This window comes from Drosophila pseudoobscura, chromosome X (genome assembly GCF_009870125.1).
Source record: "Drosophila pseudoobscura strain MV-25-SWS-2005 chromosome X, UCI_Dpse_MV25, whole genome shotgun sequence".
In the NCBI taxonomy this organism is placed as follows: domain Eukaryota; kingdom Metazoa; phylum Arthropoda; class Insecta; order Diptera; family Drosophilidae; genus Drosophila; species Drosophila pseudoobscura.
The window spans coordinates 65,685,069-65,707,622 of record NC_046683.1 but is presented as its reverse complement, the minus strand read 5'-3'; the positions used below and the strand labels follow the sequence as shown (position 1 = coordinate 65,707,622).

Here is a 22,554-nt window from a genome sequence, read left to right as displayed (position 1 = left end):
AAGACCGCAACGAACGCGTAATATGGCAGAGCGAAAGAGATGGCAATGAATATTACACTAGACAGCTGGGAATTCTTTTATTTATATTTTATTCGATTGATTGATTACTCACAAAAGAAATGCAAAATTCTCTCCGAGTGTTGCGGCTGTTCTGTTACAAAAAAAAAGTATAATATCAAAGCGAGAATGCAATTCTCCAGTTATCATAGATACATATGTATATTCGTAGCCTAATTATAGCGACTAATACAAATCGTTTATTACTTAATGGGATTTTAAAATCGCTTAACTCTAAAATGTGATGACAAGTGTGCCTTTCATGTGTATTTGTGTGTGTTGGGGCGTGAAGTACGATGTTCGTGTCTGTTTGTGTGTGAGATGGTCTAACGGCATCCTTTTAGTCTTGCACTCTCCGAGCAGTGCTGCAACACTCCGCTTTCGCCAGCGAAACCTCCTCTCCGCTCCGCTCCGCTCCGTCTACTTGCCCGTCTCCATCTTCTCACCGCCGCCATTTTCGGTCTTGCCATCGGCGGCGGCTGCAGCTGCGGCCCCCTCGGGGGCTTTGACGCTCAAGTGCGCAGGACCGGTTTGTTGGATCTGAACGATGCGCTCCTGCTTGGGCTGCTCCTTGCTGGGCGGCGGGGGCGCCTTCAAGGTGAGCACGCCGTCCGAGGAGACAGTGGACACGACCTCGTTGGGATCAAAGTCCTTTGGCAGCGTGTACTTGCGCACAAAGTGGCGCTGAATCATGCCGTGCCCGTCCTCGCGCTCCTCGTGCTTTCCCTCGACCACGACGGTCTTGTCCACCACTTTCACAGTCAGCTCGTTGGGCTTGAACTGCGACACGTCCATGCAGACCTGGAAGCCATCCTTGCCGATGGCCGGTATCAGCGAGTTCTGGCCTCCGCCAGACTGACGTCGGGTTACCAACTGATGGGGATGTCCATGGTGGTGGCTGCGCTCGTACGGCAGGAAGCGGCGGCGCCCCAGGGTGGAGCCGTGGTGAGGCAACATCAGACGTGGACGCTGGAACAGATCGTGGGCGTGGACCCCGAAGCCAAAGTCATCCTCCAGGAAATGATCCCACTCGTTGTAGGCGCTGCGGTAGTCATGGTCGAGCTCGCGGGCCAGGCTCAATAGTGGAACAAGCGACATTTTTATATTTCTTTTCACAAAACTCTTTGTATGGACAAAAAAAATGCTCTCGCGTTGATGCTTTTACATGATTTGAAATGCAACTGTTAACTGGTCGCCCTTGACGTCGGGTTTTTATACCGACGCTCTGCTCACGCACACTGGCGCAAGCAACAAGCTGTTTTCTCGTTCTCTCTCGCGCTCTGTGGAAGCTTCGCGCTCTTTCTGGCACAGCCGGCACCACCGCAATGCCGGTGGTTGACTGTGTGTGTGTGTGAGAAAGTTCTTGCAATTTCTGGGAGATTCTCAACGCAAATTAAATAGCCATACATATGTATGTACATACATACATATGTAAGAACATACATATGTATATACAACAAACACGTTTATTTAAATAATTTTCTTTTCTTATCGAAGTTGTTGTAAATTCAATTGTTTAAATGTTTGAAGTCACGTTCGTGCTGCTGTCTGTGGCGCAGCCCAGTGCATTGATATTAGCTGGAAAGTACATTGAACCTGCGCCGTTTCTGTTTTATATGTATACATACATACATACATACATATGTATGTATGTATGTACGAGAGTGTAGTTGTGCTTGCGTTTCTTTTTTTGTGCCAAACATTTTTGCAGCCACTGCTGCTGCGGCTGCTGCTGCTGAGAAATCTCAAGTAAAGCAGAATTTAAAAAAAAATGTGCAGTCGGTTGCTGTGGCAGCTGTATGTGGCAATGTGCAAAAGTATGAACTTGTTAAACCCTCATACACGCACACAGAAAGGAAGGCGGACTCACTAGGAACAAAAAAGAGTCCTAAATTGCACAAATATACAATAATACAAAAAAAATTATACGGGAAAAGCTAAATACATATTGCGAACATTTATTTATTTACTTTTTCAAAATATGTACATGTACCGCGTATGTACACATAACATGTACAAATGCAGCGATGGTAAAATCAGCTGATTATATGTACGTCCAGAGAGCGAAGAGAACAGTAAGAAATGTACACTCACGTCTGAAATATTGGTGATAGATCGGATGGAGTGCACAGACACATCCGATGATTTTGGCCCATTCAATCATTCAAACCAGAAAAAGAGTGATTAAATTGTATTTTAAGGGTATATATATTTGTGGTATATTGTATTGGTAGTGTTAGGAATCCAGCGAAAATTACAGTAATTTTGTTTAAAACTAAGATTACATTACTGAAGGACACTCATTATGACTAGTGCGAGTGTCCAAGGATAACTACATCGTATAAAACAGATTATGGTCTTTGATTGTGATTACATCTAGGATGGTTTCAATGGCTCCTCTTATTTGTCAGTGCCGTTGTCCTGCTCCAGCTGCTCATTCTGCTTGATGTTGAGGTGGGCGGGTCCCACCTGCTGGATCTGGACAACACGCTCGGCGCCCTTGTCCTCGATGGCCGGCGGCTTGGGGATGCTCACGGTGAGCACGCCGTCCGAAGACAGGGTGGAGGCCACCTTCTCGGCGTCGTATCCTTCGGGCAGAGCATAGCGCCGGACAAAGTGGCGTGTGATGAAGCCATGATCGTCCTCGCGCTCCTCGTGTTTTCCCTCCACCAGGACAGAGTTATCCTGCACCTTGACGCTCAGTTCGCTAGGCTTGAAGTGGGCCACGTCCATGGAAACCTGGAAGCCGTCCTTGCCCACATTCGGCATGGCTCCCGAGGGTCCTCCGGCGCCCATCTGCTTCTCCAGCTGGCGCAGCTGCTGCTCTATGGGTCCAGCCAGGGACAGGTAGGGATTGCCCCGGCGGCGCTGGCAGTAGTAGGGCTCGTAGAAGGGTACCATCGACAAGCGACCCAGATCGTCGGCGAGGCTCAAAAGTAACGGTAGGTTTGCCATCTTATTCTTGCTTTAACGGTTCCTTGCAGTAGTATTCTCTGAGAGAAAGCTTTTTTGGCTGACGCTTTAACGGTTTAACGGTTTGAATTCAACTGATGCCGTCCGAACGAAAGCGCCCGCTATTTATACTCTGACGACAGCTGGGTGGTGGCAGCTCTACTTCGAGGGCAGTTTGCGTGTGTGTTTTGTCTGTGTGCGGCGTGGCAACATCTAGAAACTGCACGAAGCTTCTATCTCTTTCTGGCAGAATCGCAGAAATTACGCATTATCTGCCCAATGAAAGCGAGAGTATCGCCGGGAAAATGATAAGGAATGAGCGGCGGGGCGAGCCATGTGGAATAACAAGTCCCATCATCAGAGGCACGGCCAAATATTATGTACAGCCCATAAAGGATGAAAAGTGAGGGAAAATACCACCAAAGGCAAAGGTTCTGGATTATTCTGGAAGCATTCTGTGCAATTTAATTAACAGTTTCATGCTTCAGCGTTTCAGCAGTAACTTTAGTTGATGACTAAGAAAAAGACAATTAAATTTGCAAGATTTTATTTCCATGATTTTTTTGCAAGTCCTGACCAATTTTAAAGGAAATATCTAGAATTTTCTCGATGGCTATTTTGATAGCCGATACTCAAAATGAGTATAGGGGTAAATATGTACATATGTATGTGTGTATATTAGATTGGTGGTGAAAATGGATGTGTGTAACGTCCAGAAGGAAGAGTTTCCGACCCCATAAAGTATATATATTCTTGATCAGCATCAATAGCCGAGTCGATTGAGCCCTGTCTGTCTGTCCGTCTCTATGAGCGCCTAGTGCTCAGAGACTATAAAAGCTAGAGCAACGACATTTTGTAACCAGACTTCTGTTATATGACACTGTTACACGTTTAATTCCAAACTTCGCCCCACCCACTTCCGCTCCACAAAGGGCGAAAATCTGTGGCATTTACAATTTCAAAGATACAAGAAAACAAAAAGCGCAGAATCGTAGAGAATTACTATATCTTCTAGACTGCAGAATCTGAGCCAGATCTTATTATAATTATAGCCATAATGAAGAAAACAAAAATTCGCCGCACCCCCTTCCGCCTCCGCAAAGGACGAAAATGTGTGGCATCCATAGATCTCGGAACTTATTAAGGCTAGAGCAACAAAACTTGGTATGAACAGATTGCGGAATCTGGATCAGATCGGAACATTATTATAACCAAAAGGAACAAATCAATTTGCAGTGGCTAAGCAGCGCCCAACGACACGTTCAGACACGTTTTTTGTCTCACTCGCACGCACACATTGTCGCTCAATGTAGCCATACTGACTATGTATCAGGTAATTATGTAGAGTTGCGGTCGCAACAGTAACCCACAACGTTCCCCCTCGTTTCACCTATGAATATAATCAGACAGTCACAGATACGGAATAGAGAACAGATACAGGGAGAGCGGTAGTACATAGGGATAGAGTGGGGAAGGTAAGAACAACAGGGAATACGGATAGTCTGTACAAATTTAAACATATAAATATGTACTTTATTTTTGTATTTACATCATTTATTTCTTCGTTTTAATATATTTATTTTACTTAAGAAACGTAACTTAAAGAAAAGGAAATTTCTAGAAGTTTCTCGAAGGAACTATTTGTTTACCACAAAAATTAGATTCAATTTGATAACCTTTATTAATAAAAGTAGCAAGGAAATTTCTCAGGAAGCTAGAATTTGGTTTCCCAATTTAAAAGTTTCCCTGGTGTCAGTTTGAGCAACGTCCAATCCATGAAACATAAGCCCTATAAAACTCTTTTCTCCGATATTATGTATTTCATTTATGACATTGTTTTTTTTTCTTTATAGCAGTACATAAGCCCCAAATTTACACCATTTTTCAGCAACGCAGATGGAAAATGTCTATTCCAGTAATCTATTCTCCAGTAATTAAAGATACATATGTATGTATGTATATTCTTAGCCTAATTATAGCGACTAATACAAATCGTTTATTACTTAGTGGGATTTTAAAATCGCTTAACTCTAAAATGTGATGACAAGTGTGCCTTTCATGTGTATTTGTGTGTGTTGGGGCGTGAAGTACGATGTTCGTGTCTGTTTGTGTGTGAGATGGTCTAACGGCATCCTTTTAGTCTTGCACTCTCCGAGCAGTGCTGCAACACTCCGCTTTCGCCAGCGAAACCTCCTCTCCTCTCCGCTCCGCTCCGTCTACTTGCCCGTCTCCATCTTCTCACCGCCGCCATTTTCGGTCTTGCCATCGGCGGCGGCTGCAGCTGCGGCCCCCTCGGGGGCCTTGACGCTCAAGTGCGCAGGACCGGTTTGTTGGATCTGAACGATGCGCTCCTGCTTGGGCTGCTCCTTGCTGGGCGGCGGGGGCGCCTTCAAGGTGAGCACGCCGTCCGAGGAGACAGTGGACACGACCTCGTTGGGATCAAAGTCCTTTGGCAGCGTGTACTTGCGCACAAAGTGGCGCTGAATCATGCCGTGCCCGTCCTCGCGCTCCTCGTGCTTTCCCTCGACCACGACGGTCTTGTCCACCACTTTCACAGTCAGCTCGTTGGGCTTGAACTGCGACACGTCCATGCAGACCTGGAAGCCATCCTTGCCGATGGCCGGTATCAGCGAGTTCTGGCCTCCGCCAGACTGACGTCGGGTTACCAACTGATGGGGATGTCCATGGTGGTGGCTGCGCTCGTACGGCAGGAAGCGGCGGCGCCCCAGGGTGGAGCCGTGGTGAGGCAACATCAGACGTGGACGCTGGAACAGATCGTGGGCGTGGACCCCGAAGCCAAAGTCATCCTCCAGGAAATGATCCCACTCGTTGTAGGCGCTGCGGTAGTCATGGTCGAGCTCGCGGGCCAGGCTCAATAGTGGAACAAGCGACATTTTTATATTTCTTTTCACAAAACTCTTTGTATGGACAAAAAAAATTCTCTCGCGTTGATGCTTTTACATGATTTGAAATGCAACTGTTAACTGGTCGCCCTTGACGTCGGGTTTTTATACCGACGCTCTGCTCACGCACACTGGCGCAAGCAACAAGCTGTTTTCTCGTTCTCTCTCGCGCTCTGTGGAAGCTTCGCGCTCTTTCTGGCACAGCCGGCACCACCGCAATGCCGGTGGTTGACTGTGTGTGTGTGTGAGAAAGTTCTTGCAATTTCTGGGAGATTCTCAACGCAAATTAAATAGCCATACATATGTATGTACATACATACATATGTAAGAACATACATATGTATATACAACAAACACGTTTATTTAAATCATTTTCTTTTCTTATCGAAGTTGTTGTAAATTCAATTGTTTAAATGTTTGAAGTCACGTTCGTGCTGCTGTCTGTGGCGCAGCCCAGTGCATTGATATTAGCTGGAAAGTACATTGAACCTGCGCCGTTTCTGTTTTATATGTACACATACATACATACATATGTATGTATGTATGTACGAGAGTGTAGTTGTGCTTGCGTTTCTTTTTTTGTGCCAAACATTTTTGCAGCCACTGCTGTTGCGGCTGCTGCTGCTGAGAAATCTCAAGTAAAGGAGAATTTAAAAAAAAATGTGCAGTCGGTTGCTGTGGCAGCTGTATGTGGCAATGTGCAAAAGTATGAACTTGTTAAACCCTCATACACGCACACAGAAAGGAAGGCGGACTCACTAGGAACAAAAAAGAGTCCTAAATTGCACAAATATACAATAATACAAAAAAAATTATACGGGAAAAGCTAAATACATATTGCGAACATTTATTTATTTACTTTTTCAAAATATGTACATGTACCGCGTATGTACACATAACATGTACAAATGCAGCGATGGTAAAATCAGCTGATTATATGTACGTCCAGAGAGCGAAGAGAACAGTAAGAAATGTACACTCACGTCTGAAATATTGGTGATAGATCGGATGGAGTGCACAGACACATCCGATGATTTTGGCCCATTCAATCATTCAAACCAGAAAAAGAGTGATTAAATTGTATTTTAAGGGTATATATATTTGTGGTATATTGTATTGGTAGTGTTAGGAATCCAGCGAAAATTACAGTAATTTTGTTTAAAACTAAGATTACATTACTGAAGGACACTCATTATGACTAGTGCGAGTGTCCAAGGATAACTACAACGTATAAAACAGATTATGGTCTTTGATTGTGATTAAATCTAGGATGGTTTCAATGGCTCCTCTTATTTGTCAGTGCCGTTGTCCTGCTCCAGCTGCTCATTCTGCTTGATGTTGAGGTGGGCGGGTCCCACCTGCTGGATCTGGACAACCCGCTCGGCGCCCTTGTCCTCGATGGCCGGCGGCTTGGGGATGCTCACGGTGAGCACGCCGTCCGAGGAGAGGGTGGAGGCCACCTTCTCGGCGTCGTATCCATCGGGCAGAGCATAGCGCCGGACAAAGTGGCGTGTGATGAAGCCATGATCGTCCTCGCGCTCCTCGTGTTTTCCCTCCACCAGGACAGAGTTATCCTGCACCTTGACGCTCAGTTCGCTAGGCTTGAAGTGGGCCACGTCCATGGAAACCTGGAAGCCGTCCTTGCCCACATTCGGCATGGCTCCCGAGGGTCCTCCGGCGCCCATCTGCTTCTCTAGCTGGCGCAGCTGCTGCTCTATGGGTCCAGCCAGGGACAGGTAGGGATTGCCCCGGCGGCGCTGGCAGTAGTAGGGCTCGTAGAAGGGTACCATCGACAAGCGACCCAGATCGTCGGCGAGGCTCAAAAGTAACGGTAGGTTTGCCATCTTATTCTTGCTTTAACGGTTGCTTGCAGTAGTATTCTCTGAGAGAAAGCTTTTTTGGCTGACGCTTTAACGGTTTGACGGTTTGAATTCAACTGATGCCGGTCCGAACGAAAGCGCCCGCTATTTATACTCTGACGACAGCTGGGTGGTGGCAGCTCTACTTCGAGGGCAGTTTGCGTGTGTGTTTTGTCTGTGTGCGGCGTGGCAACATCTAGAAACTGCACGAAGCTTCTATCTCTTTCTGGCAGAATCGCAGAAATTACGCATTATCTGCCCAATGAAAGTGAGAGTATCGCCGGGAAAATGATAAGGAATGAGCGGCGGGGCGAGCCATGTGGAATAACAAGTCCCATCATCAGAGGCACGGCCAAATATTATGTACAGCCCATAAAGGATGAAAAGTGAGGGAAAATACCACGAAAGGCAAAGGTTCTGGATTATTCTGGAAGCACTCGGTGCAAATTAATTAAGAAAGACTAAGAAAAAGACAATTCGATTTGCCAGATTTAATTGGCAATTTTAAAGGAAATATCTAGAATTTTCTCGATGTCTATTTTTTCACCTAGGAATACATATAATCAGACAGACAGATACGGAATAGAGAACAGATACAGGGAGAGCCGTAGTAAATAGGGATAGAGTGGAGAAGCTAAGAACAACAGGGAATACGAATAGTCTGTACAAATTTAAGCATATAAATATGTACTTTATTTTTATATTTACATGATTACAAAAAGAACTTAAAGAAAAGGAAATTTCTAGAAGTTTCTTGAAGGAGCTATTCGTTTACCACAAAAACTATGTACAATTTGATAACCTTTATTAATAAAAGTAGCAAGGAAATTCACAGGAAGCTAGGATTTGGTTTTCCAATTTAAAAGTTTCCCTGGTGTCAGTTTGAGCAACGTCCAATCCATGAAACCTAAGCCCATATAAAACTCTTTTCTCTGATATTATGTATATCATTTATGACATTGTTTTTTCTTCATAGCAGTACATAAGCCCCAAATTTACACCATTTTTCAGCAACGCAAATGGAAAATGTCTATTCCTGAGCTGAAGGTAACTTTTTATGTGGGGAAATCTCTGGTACACTGTTTCCCTGGAGCACATAAGGAGGCAAGTACGTACATATGTAAGTACGGATATATATATGTACATACATAGGGAGTCACGTAGCAATCTCTCTTATTGCTATCCACGGATACACACAACGTGGATCCCCCCATGCCGCCTTGCATACTCTTCTGCTCCTGGATGTGCTCCCATTTAATTGTTGCCAGTCATTCAAGACTCCACTTTGCGCTGTGGAGTCTGTCTGGCTCTAGTCTGGGGAGGGTGTGAGTGTGTTTGTGCATGTGTATGTAGGTGTGTGTAACCGGTTGCCCACACGCACACACAGAAATACACATGTATGTACATATGTATATATGTATGTGCAGATGATGCATCAGATGCACACACTGTTGCCAAGTCCTATGTAACGTGGTACGTGCATATACATACATATGTATGTATGTACTCCGCTCCAGACGTCGTGAGTGCGCATGATTACGCGACGCCGTCCCACTACGCCACCCTTCCTGCCCTACCCCACCGCACCGTACAGTGCCTTCCAGCAGAGCGAAAACCAGCTGTTGTTGTAGTTGCTCCATTCGCCGGCCTCGCAGCCCGGCACGAGACTTCGTTTTGTGTGCGCTCTCAGCTGTTCGCCCGGCATCTGGAATGGAATTCAACTGCAGCAATTTACATATGTGTACATATGTATGTATGTATGTGTGTATATTTGCATTATGTAGAGATGATATCTCCTGGGGTAAAGAGACCCCTGTCTCAATGGAGAGCCGGTTTACCCTGCTTTTGCCGGCCCAAGCCTGGTTTTTTATATCGGCTGGAATACTTTCTTTGTTCTCTTCGGTTTGCGGAATAGTATCTGAAAGAGGGATTTGGGAATCGAATTTCTATCTGCGGCGGGGGGACAATGTTCAGTTCCGCCCCGAAAACTGGGTAAGTAAATAAGACTGCACATAAGGAGGGGACGGGAGATCCCAGCTTCTCCCCCTCTTCGGTGGGTTTCTATCTTTTTTCACGAGACGAAGATAGAGAGACAGAGACAGCCACAGAGGCGGCGGACTTCCAGGCCAGACCTTTCCTTCCAGACTGGACTGTTTTCCATTCAGCGCTGCACAGCCGCTTAAAAGCGCCGGCATTCAGCCATAAGCCCTCAAACGTAATCCAGTTAGAGGCCAGAACGGATCGCGCGTGCAGCTCCCCAGACAGGTCCAACTCCAACTCGAAGTCCAAGTCCAAGTCCAAATCCACATACAAATCCAACTGCCAGAGTATAGCACAGCAGATTAAATCCCAGATACGGAATCGGTTTCGGAAAATGTCGCTAATACCGTTCATACTCGATCTGGCCGAGGAGCTGCACGACTTTAACCGCAGCCTGGCCATGGACATCGATGACCTGGGCTTCGGTATGTATCCGCTGGAGCACCAAGTCCCGGCACAGGCACAGACGCCGACGCACTCCCACCCGTACGCCCCACAGCTGAGCCGCCCCGCCCTGCGCCTGGGCCTGGGAACCAGCCCCACGACAACCTCTTCGGTGCTGTGGGTGCCCATCAAGGGCCAACACGCGGCGTCACCAGCACCGCATCATCGTCATCACCCCTACAACCGGGTGGCGGGGGCGAAGACCGTCTGCTGCAATAAGTCGCTGCTGGAGCTGGAGAAGGAGTTGGGGGAGAAGGGTAGCGGGTCAGGAGTCGGTGCAGGGGCTGGAGCTGGAGGAACCACTCCCACCTCCCCGGCCACGGCCAGCAAGTCCGCCTATTCCGTGGTGAACCGCAACGGCTTCCAGGTGAGCATGAACGTGAAGCAGTTCTCCGCCCGGGAGCTCACGGTGCGCACCATAGACAATTGCATCGTGGTCGAGGGCCAGCACGACGAGAAGGAGGACGGTCACGGGGTCATCTCGCGGCACTTCATCCGGAAATACATGCTGCCCAAGGGCTTCGACCCGGCCGAGGTCCACTCGACGCTCTCCTCGGACGGCATTCTCACCGTCAAGGCACCACCACCCCCTCCGCCCGCCAACAAGGCGGGTGTGGAGCGGCTCGAGCGCATCGTCGACATCCAGCAGCTTTTGCAGTCGCAGCTGCAGCCGAAGGATGCGCAGACGCCGAAACCGGTTCCGACAGAGGCACATGCACAGGCAGAGGCAGAGCCGAAGAGCGTCGCCGCCCCAACACCAACACCAACAGCAGGAGCAGCAGCAGCAGCAGTAGCAACAGCAGCAGCCACCCCGGAGAGCAACGGTAATGGCCAGGCAGAGGCTGTAGCAGCCGCTGCTGACGTCGACGTCGCTGCCGACATTGCAGTTCCAGCTGAGGCTGCAGCAAAAGCAGTGGACACTACATCCACCACTTGTACTTCCACTACAACTTCCAATTCCAATGCCAATAATGGCGTGAAGGTAGAGTCCGAGTCCATGGAAGTGGCAACTACTGCCGAGGCTTCCACTCCCAAGGAGGACTCTACTCCCAATCCGACTGCAGCTGTGGTGAGCAGCTCCGAGGAGGAGGCCAAAACCGAACCCAATGCCAACGACGTGGCCGTCAGCTCCAACAATGGAAGCAGCGGCAACGGCAATGCCGATGTGGCGCCCGTTGTCGGTAATGATGAGGACATGCCCATGGCCGCCACGGCCAAAGCGGTAGGGGAAGAGAAGCAGCAGGAGAAGGAGCCCGAGAAGGTGGAGAAGCCCAGCAAGGGGGCTGAGGAGCTGGCTGCCGTCGATGCTGCCATACTTCTGGCCAAAAATCAGCCGGCTGCAGACGGTGGGGAGAACGGTGCAGCCGCAGTGGCCGCGGAGAACGGAGCCTCTGCCGGTGGGGAGAATGGCGCAGCTGCGGCAAAAACCGAAGAGGTGGCCGCAAAGTGAAGACTGAAAGAAAACGAAAAGAGAAAGAGAAAAATAATATGTATGTATGCGTGAGTTTTATTCGTAAATGTTTCCTGTGTTCTCTTTTGGCATTTCGCTATAAACAGACAGAGATAGAAGCTAAGTATGATGAAAAAGAGGGAGATGATGTCGACTCAATTACTACGCGAGCGAGATAGCAGTATGATTTCCTAAAAAATATGTGACAACAACTACAAGTATTCCAGTAAAACTTAGAGGAAAAACCACTTAATGTACTTACAATAAAAACAAATTAAGAGAATTCAAAGTGAGCGGCGTTGCTTTTTTTTTGCCGGTAACTCTTTCTCCCTCACACACAACACACACACACGAACAAGGGGGAACAATTTTTGCTCTCACATACACAAACATATGGTGAACGACCGAAAGCTTTTTTGCTCTCTCGCTTTAGCTCTCTCTTTCTGACACACACACACACACTCCCAGAAACTGCCAGACGCTTCCAGAAGAGCGAAGGGGCTGTGGCGGCTATAAAAGCCGCAGCGCAGATCAAAGCGGACTAAAACAACCGTTGACTTCCACCGTGCAAACAGCAAAGGAGAGCGAGTGCATTCTTTTAAAACATAACCTAAACGTTTATACAGTTAATTTTATACCACAAAATGGCGTTGTCTACACTGCTTTCTCTGGTCGACGAGCTGCAGGAGCCCCGCAGCCCCATCTACGAGTTTGGCCTGGGCATGCATCCGCATTCCCACCATCTCATCATGCCCCAGCGCCACTCCATCAACGGCTGCCCGTGCGCTTCACCGATGTGTGCGGCCTCGCCGGCGGGACAGGTGATGGCGGCGCGCCGCCACATGGCCAAGAACAACGACATCCACTGGCCCGTTACCCATGTGGGCAAGGAGGGATTCCAGGTGTGCATGGACGTGGCCCAGTTCAAACCGAGTGAGCTCAGCGTCAAGGTCGTGGACAAGTCCATCATGATCGAGGGCAAGCACGAGGAGCGACAGGACGATCATGGCCACATCATGCGCCACTTCGTGCGCCGCTACCAGGTGCCCCAGGGCTACGAGCCGGAGAAGGTCGTCTCCCAGCTGTCCTCCGACGGCGTTCTCACTGTGAGCATTCCGAAGCCGCTACCCATCGCGGACAAGTCCAAGGAGCGTCTCATCCAGATCCAGCAGGTGGGACCCGCCCATCTGAATGTCAAGCAGAACGCCGTCGAGGATAAGGGCAAGGAGAACGGCTCTGCCCATGGCACCTCCAAGTAGAATGCCAAAATGCCATCAATGATATCAAGTTCTTGCATTGTCAATCCACACCCATCATTCCCTCACATACCTGAATCTGTAACCTATTTATTCAAAACGCATTTGTAACGAGCTAAAGACTTGAGAAATAATTTATTAAATATGTATGTATACACCTGGTGTGAAAAATCAACGTAACTGAGTGATTTCTTGGGCTGTTTTGTTTTTTGAAGGGAAAGGCTAAATCCGAAGCTTTGATTAATTGATTAACTTTGTCATTTTAGAAGCTACTAGGGCACATTTTCTTCTCTTTGATTACTTAGATTGTGATTCCTAGCGCCCTATTCTAAGAAGCTGATTACATAGTAACTTATTTTTGTTAGATGCCCTTTAGCATCTGCCTGAGAGACCTTACCAAGGAAAACCTTCTGTAAAAGTCTGTTATTGTATTCGCCAATATTTCCACATATAACGTCCACTATGCACACTTTCATTTGGGCGCAACCAGCCGCATCCGTCCTACCCATAAACCCAAAAAATATCATGTAGGTCGAATTTATTGCGCATTTTATATTACCCACGGGTACAAAATGTATTTATGTATTAGAATCCAATTGAAATTTCGTTTGCACTTGCCTCTGCCTGCCAGCCCAAAAATAGTTCACCTTGAGTTTGGCGCGTTTTTTTATGAGTGGGGATGGTACGTGTGTCCCTCCTATGGGATGGGCTTAGAGTTGGATTGGGGAACAGGGGTTCCATCTACTTCCAGGGCAGGGCCAGCTTGCCTGTCTCGTGCACTCGGATCATACGCTCGCCCGGACTGTAGTACTTGGATGGAGGCGGTGGCGGGGCCTTGATGGTGAGGATTCCGTCCGTGGATATGTCGGAGATCACCTCGTTGGCGTTGTAGCCGCGCGGCAGGAGGTACTTTCGCACAAAGTGTCGCTCTACCAGGCCGTTGGAGCCCTCACTCCGTCTGTTGTGGTTGCCCTGGACGATGACATAGTCGTCGTTGGTCTTGACCACGATCTCGTGCGGATGGAACTGCCGCACATCGATGTCCACGCGGAAGCCCTTCTCGTCCACGTGCACCCGCTCGCCGGAGTAGTAATTGTCCCATCGCATCGGATAGGCCCAATCGTAGGGATTGGATTGTATCAGTTGGTTCCTGACGCGACGCGTCACCAGCTCGTCCATGGGCCGCAACAGGTCGCTCCTGCTACTGTGGTGGGCGGGCCACCAGACTCGCGGATCGTCCCAGAGATACGGATACATCTGGAAGTCGTAAGGAGCCTGGTACAGCGGACGGGGTCTGTCCAGTTCGCGCGACAGATCGCGATATGTGGTCGGCACCAGAGTCATTTCTTTGCGGGATTTGGTAACGACTCGTTCGCTTTCGCGTTCAGATTTCTTATAAAATTTGTCTTGGCCGCCGTTAGTTCTTTTATAGATGACCGGGTGGCCTCGCCCAATGTCGGATGCAGCGCCGGATGCGAATAGGGATGGGGCAGCTATGACTCATCCTAGCCGATGCGCCTCGGGTCGGCCAAGTGCAGCGAGACTACCCGCGAGAAGGAAGGCCAACGAGACACACACGAGCGTGGCCAATTGGACCCGCGTCAAGTGGCGTCTACGTCACCAAGCAGAGTGCTGGGGGATGGGGAAAGGGCGACTGGGAGCAGAATCAAACGAAAGTGTTTCGGTTGATCTACGGGATGTGCCAGTAGGTGATTTTGGCACAGCCAAAGGTTTGTGCCACTATGGTGAAATAAAACGATAGTTCCTGCGTTTGTTTATCATTATCTTGCATGTATTTTCGTATTTAAACTAAGGAAGTACTTGTAGGGCTAACATATGGAGTAGGTCATAGGTTAAAGGGTTTCACTAGCTTTCTGTTCACTTCAGTCAGGAGTCATCTCCTTCCATAGAGCATTGGGTCGCCCTACTGCTTGCTGGTTTCTGTGCTTTCCTCCGCCACCTGGCCAGCGGCCTTCCCGGCCGGAGCGCCAGTCTGCTCGATGGGGACCACACGCTCCTTGAGGGCCTCTTGTACAGCTGGAGGATTGGGCACACTGATCGTTAGAACACCATCGCTGCTCAGGCTGGAGGTGACCTTGTCGGCCTCGTATCCCTGCGGCAGAACGAAGCGCCGCATGAAATGCCGCGAGCTGTAGCCTCCGGCATCGCCCTCCTCCTGCTGCTCGGCCTTGCCCTCGACCAGGACAATGCTCTCGTCCAGCACCTTCACCTTCAGCTCGTTGTAGTCCTTCACGTCCAGAGTCAGCCGGTAGCCCTCCTTGGTGACGGTGGCCGGGGGAGCGAACTCCCGCTCCTGCCAGCGGGCGATCTGCTGCCAGTTGCGGGGCAGAGCCACGCTCCAAACGGGCGGCTCGTGGAAGAAGGCCTGGAAAGGCGACAGGCGTGGCATCCTGGACATCTCCTCGGCCATGCGTAGGAACATCGGTAGGGAACGCATTCTGACGAAATCTTCACTTAAACTGTTGAAATTTCTCTTGCTTGCTCTCTCAGTATGCGAGGTGCTATCTTGCTGGGCTTTTGTTGAATTGCGAGTGCCGGCCCTCTGTGCCAGCTATTTATACGTGCCGCCGCTAGTGTATAGAAACATCCGGAACTTTCTTGGCGTACTACGTCTGATGCAATTTTGAGCGGTCAATGTGGTGGTGGTTGGTGGTGGCACGGTGGCTTCTAGCAACAGGGAGATGTCTCTAGAGCGCTCCATAGACAGCTTTCGGTTTATTTGCTTGTATATCTCTCTCTCTCATTTTGGTTGCTTCTTGCGGTAGGTCAGTGTCAGTGCTTTCGACAGAGAGAGCAATTGAAGAGAGCTATAGTGAAAGCGAGACGACTAGCGTTGCTAAAGTGCATGTGTGTGCTCGTGTGTTTGCATGTATGGCTAAGCTTTGGCGTTAGTAGAAAAGCTCAAATTTGTTTTGACTTTCTTCATTCAATTTTATTATACATAAATTTTAAATCTAACTAATAAATTTAGAGACCCTCCTTTTGGGCCCACTCCAGCCAGGAGCCCTTGTAAATAACCACACTGTGGGAAAATGTAAGTTCCGTGTTAAGTAGCTGTAAGGCAAAAATAATGCATTTCTACTCACTTTGTAAAACCCTGGGCCTTGGCAATTTTCTCGGCCTCCAGCACCCGTTTGCCCGAGCGGCAGGAGAATATGATCTTGGAATCCTTGCCCGGCTTGTCCCTTCCGTAGCGGCTCTTGAACTCCTTGCTATCCATACAGAAGGCTTTGTCCAGCTCTGGCACTGAAAAGTCAAAGATTTTCTATTAAAACTTTCGACAACCTTGGGGCTACGTTATTACGGGGTATGTTGAGGCTGGCTGGAATAATGCCCGTCTGTTGCAGCTCCTCCTTCTGCCGCACATCGATCAGATAGATCTCCGAGTGATTGGGCACGTCCTTAACCTGTTCATATGTGGCCATGTTGCACAGCGGGCGGAAGATGGCGTTCAATTGGTATGCCAGTCGGTACGGAACTGACTTTCCCGCTCGCACTGAAAGATACATTTTCTGTCTAAATCGTGATTTGTTTGCCTACGTCTGCTTATCAGTTTTTTTTTTTGTGTGCCGTTGTTGTTGACGCCAGTGGGGCCTCAAGTTGACATAGCGTCGAGGTTCGGGTTACGTCTGAATGCTGTCACCCAGATTCATATTGAATTTCAAATTTTAAACTCGATATGGATCTGTCTGCCAGTCAGTGCTTGCTATATACAGAGATTTAGATCCTAGAACATAGATATGTAAGTTCTACCAAATACCATAAAACGGCTCAGATTCGAGTCCTGCCTGTGCCCCTTTTCTCGAAGCAGACCCCCAGAATGTTCCTCTGTTCTGTTGCGAATAAAGCTCTGCAGCACAAGCTTTCTTTCCCCTGCCAGTGGTGCTTATAAAAAGGAGTCGCGCGCCCAGGAAACTCCACATTTGAGTCGGAAAATTCAGGGAAAATAGTTCGCGAAACAGTAGCGACCGCCTACCGTAGTATTCACCCCCCGCTGGTAAAACAACCCCTCACAGTATTACAGGGAAAACAGGTCGTCGGTTCAGTGAACTTCCACCAGATACAGAATCTAAATCAAGAAAAACTTCGAGAAAATGCCAGATATTCCGTTTGTCTTGAATCTGGACTCACCCGACTCCATGTACTACGGCCACGACATGTTCCCCAATCGCATGTACCGCCGCGCGCACTCGCGACAGCACCACGAGCTGGATCTTCACACGCTGGGACTGATTGCCCGGATGGGTGCCCATGCTCATCAACTGGTTGCCAAGAAACGGAGCGGCGAGCTGGCCGCTCTGGGTGCCATTCGTGCCGGGGACAAGAAGGGCAATTTTGAGGTGAATCTCGATGTGGGGCTCTTCCAGCCCGGCGAGCTGACCGTGAAGCTGGTCAACGACTGCATTGTGGTGGAGGGCAAGCATGAGGAGCGCGAGGATGATCACGGACATGTGTCGCGCCACTTTGTCCGCCGCTATCCGCTGCCCAAGGAGTACGATGCGGATGCAGTGGCTTCCACTTTAACTGAGGACGGCGTCCTCACCATAACTGTGCCACCTCTGGTGTCCGAGGATGAACCAAAGGAGCGTGTCATAACTATCAAGCACGTGGGCCCGTCCGATCTCTTTCAGAATGGCAATGGCAACAAGGAGCAGTCAGCCTCGCCTCCCTCCGAGGCCAAGTAAAAAGCTCAGCCTCAAAAAACAGACGCGCCATCAGCCGCCAAGTGATTTCCAAAGACTCTCTCTTTTTTTTGTCGTTGCACTAAAAAGACGCAAATTATGCACCAAATTTATTCATTAATAACTACCAACAACATTTTAAAGTCCAATTAAAGCCAATTTTAAGACTAATCAAAATTCAGTATTAATAAAGGAATATAATTATCGAAGCGCTCTCGTTGTTCTTTGGAGGGTTTTTTTTCATTTGCATCCATTGGGCTTTTAAAATGTATGTATATGGAAACTTTAGGGACTAAAAGACATGCATTGCATATATCCATATGCAAAATAGATCGCCACCCCGTTGAAAGCTTTTCCCAATAATTATTCCCCAATAAGCCTTTTTCTTGCATTTTCAGTTTCAAATGAGAGGGCGCCAATAAAGGTATCGATATATCGAACTTTCAGTGATGTGTGTCGACTTTTCGCCAAAATAAAGTTTCACAGCTTTGAATCAGTGACTTTTTATAGAAATCATTACAAACAGGGAGCAAAGAAATCTGTAGATCCAGTATAATTTTTGTAATTGTTCAGCCCTCTCAGGGGCTTTCACAGGGACTGGGAGCATACAAATATTTCTGCTATGTAACAGGTACACGGCTATCGACCATCCCTAACCAAATAGTAACCTCAAAAATGTTTTGTTTACTTTTGCGGCGGTCGGGCAATTCCTGCAAATTAGTCGGAAAACATATAGTCAAAACCTCCGGTCTTACGTCCATCAAGGCTCTGCACACCACACGATGTAAGTAGACCGGAATGCCCATCAGGAGCGAATTCACTGTAAATTGAATGTAATCGGTATCTAAGATTATGAAATGGTTATCTCTCCACCTTTGCAGGGCTGCGGCATGGCGAGTACGAGTGGCAAGATCCCAAGTCTCCAGATGAAATGTGAGTAGAACCGTCATCCTTCTTAAGTCTTCCATTAACGGGGAGCTCCCTGCAACGCAGAGTAAACATCACGTACGTTGACAAGGACGGAAAGCGCACCAAAGTGCAGGGAAAAGTCGGAGACAATGTACTCTATCTGGCCCATCGTCATGGCATCGAGATGGAGGGCGCCTGCGAGGCATCGCTAGCCTGCACCACCTGCCACGTTTATGTGGATCACAATTTTCTCGAAAAACTAAAGGAGGCCGAGGAGAAGGAGGACGATCTGCTGGACATGGCTCCCTTTCTGCGTGAGAACTCGCGCCTCGGCTGCCAAATCCTGCTCGATAAGAGCATGGATGGCATCGAACTTCAGTTGCCCAAGGCAACGCGAAACTTTTACGTGGACGGGCACAAGCCCAAGCCCCACTAGTCCCGCTCTGGTCACTGTTAATTAGCTTTAAATGTTGAATAAACACGCGTGTTGAGTATATATATATCGTTCCCAACTTGTATATTTCTTAAAATGTATACAATGCTTTCGATTTGCTTTGCGTCATTCCATCGTGAATTAAACTAAAGTAGAATTCGTTAAGTGGAGCCTATAATATTACATTTTCTATGATGACAATTTTGGGGAAAGCAGTGGACAGAAACAGGTGAAACATTCGCGTCTTCTGCGCTGTGGGGATTGGGATGAGCGACATAAAAGTGTTTGTAAAACATCTGATAAAACTATATTACAATTAAAGCAAAGTACAAAAATATAAACTTTAATAGAAAAAAAACTAAAAGAGCAGTGCAGCAAATCCTACAACCATGCGTATGGGTGTGTGTGTGTGCGTGTGTGTCGTGGGGATTGAAATGTTGCACACTGGTCTGGGTGGAGAATAGGGCGCTCTCTCAGTTTGATGACGGACTGGGGCTGCTGGAGCCTGAGGCGGAGCGCGATCGAACACTGGCGCGATCCTCCTGCTCGCTGCGCTCTTCCTCACGGTCGCAACTCTTCTCGTCCTTGTCAAGGTCGGCGGGCTCGGATGTCTTGGTCTGTTGTTTCTCTGGTGCAGCCGTGATAATTTCCTCTTTGGGCGACAGATTCTCTCGCTTGATAGCTTCCCTTTCTGCCTTGCTGGACCCGCTGGGCCCCTTTTTGCAGCTTCTTTTCAAGATGGCCAGGTCCTTGATCAGACTGGAAATTTTGCGGTTCAAGTTATCAACCTTCATGTCGTGCAGACGCTCGACCTCCTTCAGCCTGTTGCGCATGTCATTTTCCTTTTCGAAGTTCTTGCCTTTCAGCTCGGTCAACTAATAGGGAGAGTATGAGCAAATATTAGCAGATATTTAGTAATAAACGACATGCGCGTTACTAACTTGCTTATCCTTCTCCAGCAGTTCTTTGTCTTTTTGATTGAGACGCTTCTCCAGGCTGGCGATGCGCTCCTTTAGGTATGTGATGGCCACCACATGATCGGACGAATTAGTGTCCACAGTGATGGCAGCCGGGGCTGCAATTGTGCCGTTGCCGCTGTTACCGCGTGATATCTTGTCCGGAAGATCCAATCCGGCTCCGCTCACCGCCGTAACGCCGCCGGCATTGTTGCTGCCGCCACTCTTGCCGAGCTCGTTGCGCGATGGCTTCTTTGCCGAGGCGCTGTCTCTGTGCGAGGAAGAAGACTTTTCATGCGGCCGCTTCTTGGACATGGGTATTCGGCCCTCCTGCTGGGCTTTCAGCACAGCACGCTTGTAGGCGCAGGTACACAGCCAGCAGAGGAGTTTTCCATTGACCTGGAAGCGAAACGAAACATGTGATTGATTAAGGGCGATTACAAAGGCTTAAGCCCTAATCTTAGACTAGATTTGGTCTCTTATGAACGCAAATACATGATTCTTAGGTTCGTGCAAATCGACGAAGTGGCGAGCAGCATTGGTACAGTTTAACACGCTCGTTTTTTCTACATATATTTGTCTTAAATTTATGGTTTTAACATTAAGGGCTGCTTCCGAAGGGCGCTCCTTGGCCGGGTGCAGTGAGAGAGGGTGAGGGACGCTGACCTTTTTGTTCTCGTCGCGCCTGTCAAAGGCTGATCGCAGCTTGCATTCGTCGCAGTGGACTGGTGGTCCATACTTTGCCTCGTAGCTGGCGCATCTATTTTGCATGATTTTGTGTGATTTTGAGTTTGTTAAATTTTTTCACACGTGGCAGCAGAAAAGAGAAGAAGAAAAATGTTTTGCGTTCATAAGAGACTTTGTATTGTTTGGTTTTGACTGGTTCTTTGATACAATAGATAGAAAATCAAGAAAGAAGAGTCTACTACTGAAGGAGTTACAAAGTCATGTACTTTGAAGGCACAATTAGTTGGGTAGCTAGGCTATGGGGATTGGTATCGTAGAAAACGATTTACAGCTGTGGTTTAACTTAAGAAAAATAGAATTCAAATATTCAAGATTTTTTCTTACATTGTGCATTCAAATTACACGGCCATACATTGCGCAGAATAGAACCAAACTACTTTTACCAAAAGATTTACTCGAGAGTTGTGTTTCAGTTTATACAAACTAGGAGAAATCAAGAAGTGAACATACCTCATGCACTTGGACCCCGCGAAGGCAGCCACAATCTTGCAGCACTCGCACGGACTGGGCTTACCGTATTTTCCCAGATAGTGTTCGCATTTTTTACAGGCACTCTGTGATTTGCTGTGAAGTACATGTATGGGAGACTCAATAGAGAGGGTCATTATCAGGCTGGGGATCCATTCAACTTACGTGGCGGGTTGAAACTCCGAGCGGCAGTAAGTACATTTAACAATTGAGGTAGAACCACGGCAGCCCTGCGAAAATCAAGGTTAATGTAGGTTTAGTAAATGCTGCGGATGTTTTTCTGTGCTGTTCGGGTTGTTTATTAGTCACAGCAGCAGACAGCAGCCACCGACGACAAACGACTGACGCTGTGGCCGCGACAGACGCTGCTTCTTCTTGCCGTCCATTTTCACTTAAAATGCGCAGCAAAATTTTCGCAACAAAGCGACGCGTCATTGCTGTCGCTTGCCAAGATAAAACACACACAAACATCAAAACTTTTGTTTACTGCATTTTGTTAGGGCCACAGTCATGCTATTTTTTCTTTTTTTTTTTCTTTATTTAATTGTCTGCCATTCGCTTTTCACCTTGCAAAGTTGCTGTCCCGAAGATAATTCTTCATATGGATGACGCGAGAAACATTTGGAGCAAGCGAATAATACTTTTGCACTCATGGTTATGATATTTGCGTGCAATTGAATTTTGTGCTAGAGTTAAAAAAAAAACTTGTTGTTCCGGGATGCAGTGGATATATCGGTCGCGGATTTATCGATAAAATAACCGTCCGACCCTCAGATATATACCAAATTATACCGTCTCATTTAAAAACATACCGTAAATATACGAACGAGTTCAAGTTCTATTCTACATATTCCTCGATTATGATATTCCGTCGAATATTACTAGCTAAATAGAACCCTCAGCCCTGCCCACATAATATTATACGATTAATGAATCAATTTTCTGCCTGACTGGCTTATTTTAACCACTTGCTTTTATTGGATCTTGTCTGAAAAAAGGTTTCAATGAAATAGGTCAAACACAAAAAGGTATTAGCGAAATAGGTCACACAAAAAAACGAAAGAGGATAGTTGTTCATATTGGTAAATTTTATATTCCGTTGAAAAATTCTGGCTGGGTAGTTTTTAGTCCTTGCTTTTATTGTATTTTTACCAAAACAAGGCATAAACAAAATAGTTCAACAAAACAGTCGCAATGTTGCTGGTATTTGAAGACTTGATGCGTGTAAAGTCTTCGTATACCCTATATCATTAGTATATTGTATATATACATGTATCTCGATCCTGATACCTACGGAGCCTGGGATGACAAAAATTTTCCCAATTCTATTATATCCTTTTCCCTAGGGTATGAAAATTAGTGTTGCCGGGAGTCAGT

The 22,554-nt window shown here is 47.6% G+C and overlaps 12 protein-coding genes across 13 annotated transcripts; 4 read left to right on the top strand and 8 right to left on the bottom strand.

Annotated features, from left to right (window-relative positions):
* Positions 1 to 75: 75 nt before the first annotated feature.
* Positions 76 to 1,259, bottom strand: LOC4814158 (heat shock protein 27-like). Its single transcript, XM_001354268.4, has one exon. It carries the CDS (start codon positions 1,153 to 1,155, stop codon positions 478 to 480), a length of 678 nt encoding a protein of 225 aa, XP_001354304.1. The 5' UTR covers positions 1,156 to 1,259; the 3' UTR covers positions 76 to 477.
* Positions 1,260 to 2,246: 987 nt separating this feature from the next.
* LOC4814180 (heat shock protein 23-like) lies at positions 2,247 to 3,118 on the bottom strand. The gene has a single exon (XM_001354271.4). It carries the CDS (start codon positions 3,010 to 3,012, stop codon positions 2,458 to 2,460), a length of 555 nt encoding a protein of 184 aa, XP_001354307.2. The 5' UTR covers positions 3,013 to 3,118; the 3' UTR covers positions 2,247 to 2,457.
* A 1,553-nt stretch (positions 3,119 to 4,671) lies between these two features.
* On the bottom strand, positions 4,672 to 5,956 carry LOC117184969 (heat shock protein 27-like). Its single transcript, XM_033384283.1, has one exon. It carries the CDS (start codon positions 5,901 to 5,903, stop codon positions 5,226 to 5,228), a length of 678 nt encoding a protein of 225 aa, XP_033240174.1. The 5' UTR covers positions 5,904 to 5,956; the 3' UTR covers positions 4,672 to 5,225.
* A 1,034-nt stretch (positions 5,957 to 6,990) lies between these two features.
* On the bottom strand, positions 6,991 to 7,862 carry LOC117184970 (heat shock protein 23-like). The gene has a single exon (XM_033384284.1). It carries the CDS (start codon positions 7,754 to 7,756, stop codon positions 7,202 to 7,204), a length of 555 nt encoding a protein of 184 aa, XP_033240175.1. The 5' UTR covers positions 7,757 to 7,862; the 3' UTR covers positions 6,991 to 7,201.
* A 2,112-nt stretch (positions 7,863 to 9,974) lies between these two features.
* Positions 9,975 to 11,998, top strand: Hsp67Ba (Heat shock gene 67Ba). The gene has a single exon (XM_001354272.4). It carries the CDS (start codon positions 10,146 to 10,148, stop codon positions 11,703 to 11,705), a length of 1,560 nt encoding a protein of 519 aa, XP_001354308.4. The 5' UTR covers positions 9,975 to 10,145; the 3' UTR covers positions 11,706 to 11,998.
* A 240-nt stretch (positions 11,999 to 12,238) lies between these two features.
* Positions 12,239 to 13,136, top strand: Hsp26 (Heat shock protein 26). Its single transcript, XM_001354273.4, has one exon. The coding sequence runs from the start codon at positions 12,350 to 12,352 to the stop codon at positions 12,962 to 12,964; it is 615 nt and encodes a 204-aa protein (XP_001354309.1). The 5' UTR covers positions 12,239 to 12,349; the 3' UTR covers positions 12,965 to 13,136.
* Positions 13,137 to 13,482: 346 nt separating this feature from the next.
* Positions 13,483 to 14,361, bottom strand: LOC4814182 (heat shock protein 27). Its single transcript, XM_001354270.4, has one exon. The coding sequence runs from the start codon at positions 14,303 to 14,305 to the stop codon at positions 13,703 to 13,705; it is 603 nt and encodes a 200-aa protein (XP_001354306.1). The 5' UTR covers positions 14,306 to 14,361; the 3' UTR covers positions 13,483 to 13,702.
* A 366-nt stretch (positions 14,362 to 14,727) lies between these two features.
* Hsp22 (Heat shock protein 22) lies at positions 14,728 to 15,715 on the bottom strand. The gene has a single exon (XM_001354269.4). It carries the CDS (start codon positions 15,417 to 15,419, stop codon positions 14,886 to 14,888), a length of 534 nt encoding a protein of 177 aa, XP_001354305.3. The 5' UTR covers positions 15,420 to 15,715; the 3' UTR covers positions 14,728 to 14,885.
* A 173-nt stretch (positions 15,716 to 15,888) lies between these two features.
* LOC6900999 (rhodanese domain-containing protein CG4456) lies at positions 15,889 to 16,666 on the bottom strand. The gene is made up of 3 exons (XM_002134659.3): positions 16,287 to 16,666; positions 16,069 to 16,228; positions 15,889 to 16,004 (listed from the first exon to the last, which is right to left on the bottom strand). Exons 1-3 carry the CDS (start codon positions 16,489 to 16,491, stop codon positions 15,950 to 15,952), a joined length of 420 nt encoding a protein of 139 aa, XP_002134695.2. The 5' UTR covers positions 16,492 to 16,666; the 3' UTR covers positions 15,889 to 15,949.
* A 208-nt stretch (positions 16,667 to 16,874) lies between these two features.
* Hsp67Bc (Heat shock gene 67Bc) lies at positions 16,875 to 17,871 on the top strand. Its single transcript, XM_001354274.4, has one exon. It carries the CDS (start codon positions 17,077 to 17,079, stop codon positions 17,665 to 17,667), a length of 591 nt encoding a protein of 196 aa, XP_001354310.3. The 5' UTR covers positions 16,875 to 17,076; the 3' UTR covers positions 17,668 to 17,871.
* A 404-nt stretch (positions 17,872 to 18,275) lies between these two features.
* On the top strand, positions 18,276 to 19,069 carry Fdx1 (Ferredoxin 1). Its single transcript, XM_001354275.4, has 3 exons — positions 18,276 to 18,448; positions 18,546 to 18,597; positions 18,658 to 19,069. Exons 1-3 carry the CDS (start codon positions 18,340 to 18,342, stop codon positions 19,007 to 19,009), a joined length of 513 nt encoding a protein of 170 aa, XP_001354311.1. The 5' UTR covers positions 18,276 to 18,339; the 3' UTR covers positions 19,010 to 19,069.
* LOC4814186 (protein FAM76A) lies at positions 19,066 to 21,927 on the bottom strand. Of its 2 annotated transcripts, XM_001354276.4 has the most exons (6): positions 21,744 to 21,927; positions 21,343 to 21,407; positions 21,160 to 21,273; positions 20,629 to 20,722; positions 19,948 to 20,361; positions 19,066 to 19,881 (listed from the first exon to the last, which is right to left on the bottom strand). In XM_001354276.4, exons 1-6 carry the CDS (start codon positions 21,828 to 21,830, stop codon positions 19,480 to 19,482), a joined length of 1,176 nt encoding a protein of 391 aa, XP_001354312.1. In that variant the 5' UTR covers positions 21,831 to 21,927; the 3' UTR covers positions 19,066 to 19,479. The 2 variants fall into 2 exon arrangements, with proteins under 2 accessions (XP_001354312.1, XP_033240173.1); XM_033384282.1 differs by lacking the exons at positions 20,629 to 20,722; positions 21,343 to 21,407; positions 21,744 to 21,927.
* Between the last annotated feature and the right edge of the window lie 627 nt (positions 21,928 to 22,554).

What these genes read in the sequence shown, in the direction of transcription:
- Fdx1 (XM_001354275.4), top strand. Translation starts at nt 18,340, where the DNA reads ATGTTTTGTTTACTTTTGCGGCGGTCGGGCAATTCCTGCAAATTAGTC. An exon ending in GGCTCTGCACACCACACGAT is followed by an intron (nt 18,449 to 18,545) that starts GTAAGTAGACCG and finishes CCACCTTTGCAG; the next exon opens with GGCTGCGGCATGGCGAGTAC. An exon ending in CCCAAGTCTCCAGATGAAAT is followed by an intron (nt 18,598 to 18,657) that starts GTGAGTAGAACC and finishes CCTGCAACGCAG; the next exon opens with AGTAAACATCACGTACGTTG.
- Hsp67Ba (XM_001354272.4), top strand. Translation starts at nt 10,146, where the DNA reads ATGTCGCTAATACCGTTCATACTCGATCTGGCCGAGGAGCTGCACGAC.
- LOC4814158 (XM_001354268.4), bottom strand. Translation starts at nt 1,155, where the DNA reads ATGTCGCTTGTTCCACTATTGAGCCTGGCCCGCGAGCTCGACCATGAC.
- Hsp67Bc (XM_001354274.4), top strand. Translation starts at nt 17,077, where the DNA reads ATGCCAGATATTCCGTTTGTCTTGAATCTGGACTCACCCGACTCCATG.
- LOC117184969 (XM_033384283.1), bottom strand. Translation starts at nt 5,903, where the DNA reads ATGTCGCTTGTTCCACTATTGAGCCTGGCCCGCGAGCTCGACCATGAC.
- LOC4814186 (XM_001354276.4), bottom strand. Translation starts at nt 21,830, where the DNA reads ATGAGTGCAAAAGTATTATTCGCTTGCTCCAAATGTTTCTCGCGTCAT. An exon ending in TCGGAGTTTCAACCCGCCAC is followed by an intron (nt 21,274 to 21,342) that starts GTAAGTTGAATG and finishes TGTACTTCACAG; the next exon opens with CAAATCACAGAGTGCCTGTA. An exon ending in TGCTGGAGAAGGATAAGCAA is followed by an intron (nt 19,882 to 19,947) that starts GTTAGTAACGCG and finishes TCTCCCTATTAG; the next exon opens with TTGACCGAGCTGAAAGGCAA.
- LOC6900999 (XM_002134659.3), bottom strand. Translation starts at nt 16,491, where the DNA reads ATGTATCTTTCAGTGCGAGCGGGAAAGTCAGTTCCGTACCGACTGGCA. An exon ending in AGCCAGCCTCAACATACCCC is followed by an intron (nt 16,229 to 16,286) that starts GTAATAACGTAG and finishes TTGACTTTTCAG; the next exon opens with TGCCAGAGCTGGACAAAGCC. An exon ending in AAGGCCCAGGGTTTTACAAA is followed by an intron (nt 16,005 to 16,068) that starts GTGAGTAGAAAT and finishes ATTTTCCCACAG; the next exon opens with TGTGGTTATTTACAAGGGCT.
- LOC4814182 (XM_001354270.4), bottom strand. Translation starts at nt 14,305, where the DNA reads ATGACTCTGGTGCCGACCACATATCGCGATCTGTCGCGCGAACTGGAC.
- Hsp22 (XM_001354269.4), bottom strand. Translation starts at nt 15,419, where the DNA reads ATGCGTTCCCTACCGATGTTCCTACGCATGGCCGAGGAGATGTCCAGG.
- LOC117184970 (XM_033384284.1), bottom strand. Translation starts at nt 7,756, where the DNA reads ATGGCAAACCTACCGTTACTTTTGAGCCTCGCCGACGATCTGGGTCGC.
- LOC4814180 (XM_001354271.4), bottom strand. Translation starts at nt 3,012, where the DNA reads ATGGCAAACCTACCGTTACTTTTGAGCCTCGCCGACGATCTGGGTCGC.
- Hsp26 (XM_001354273.4), top strand. Translation starts at nt 12,350, where the DNA reads ATGGCGTTGTCTACACTGCTTTCTCTGGTCGACGAGCTGCAGGAGCCC.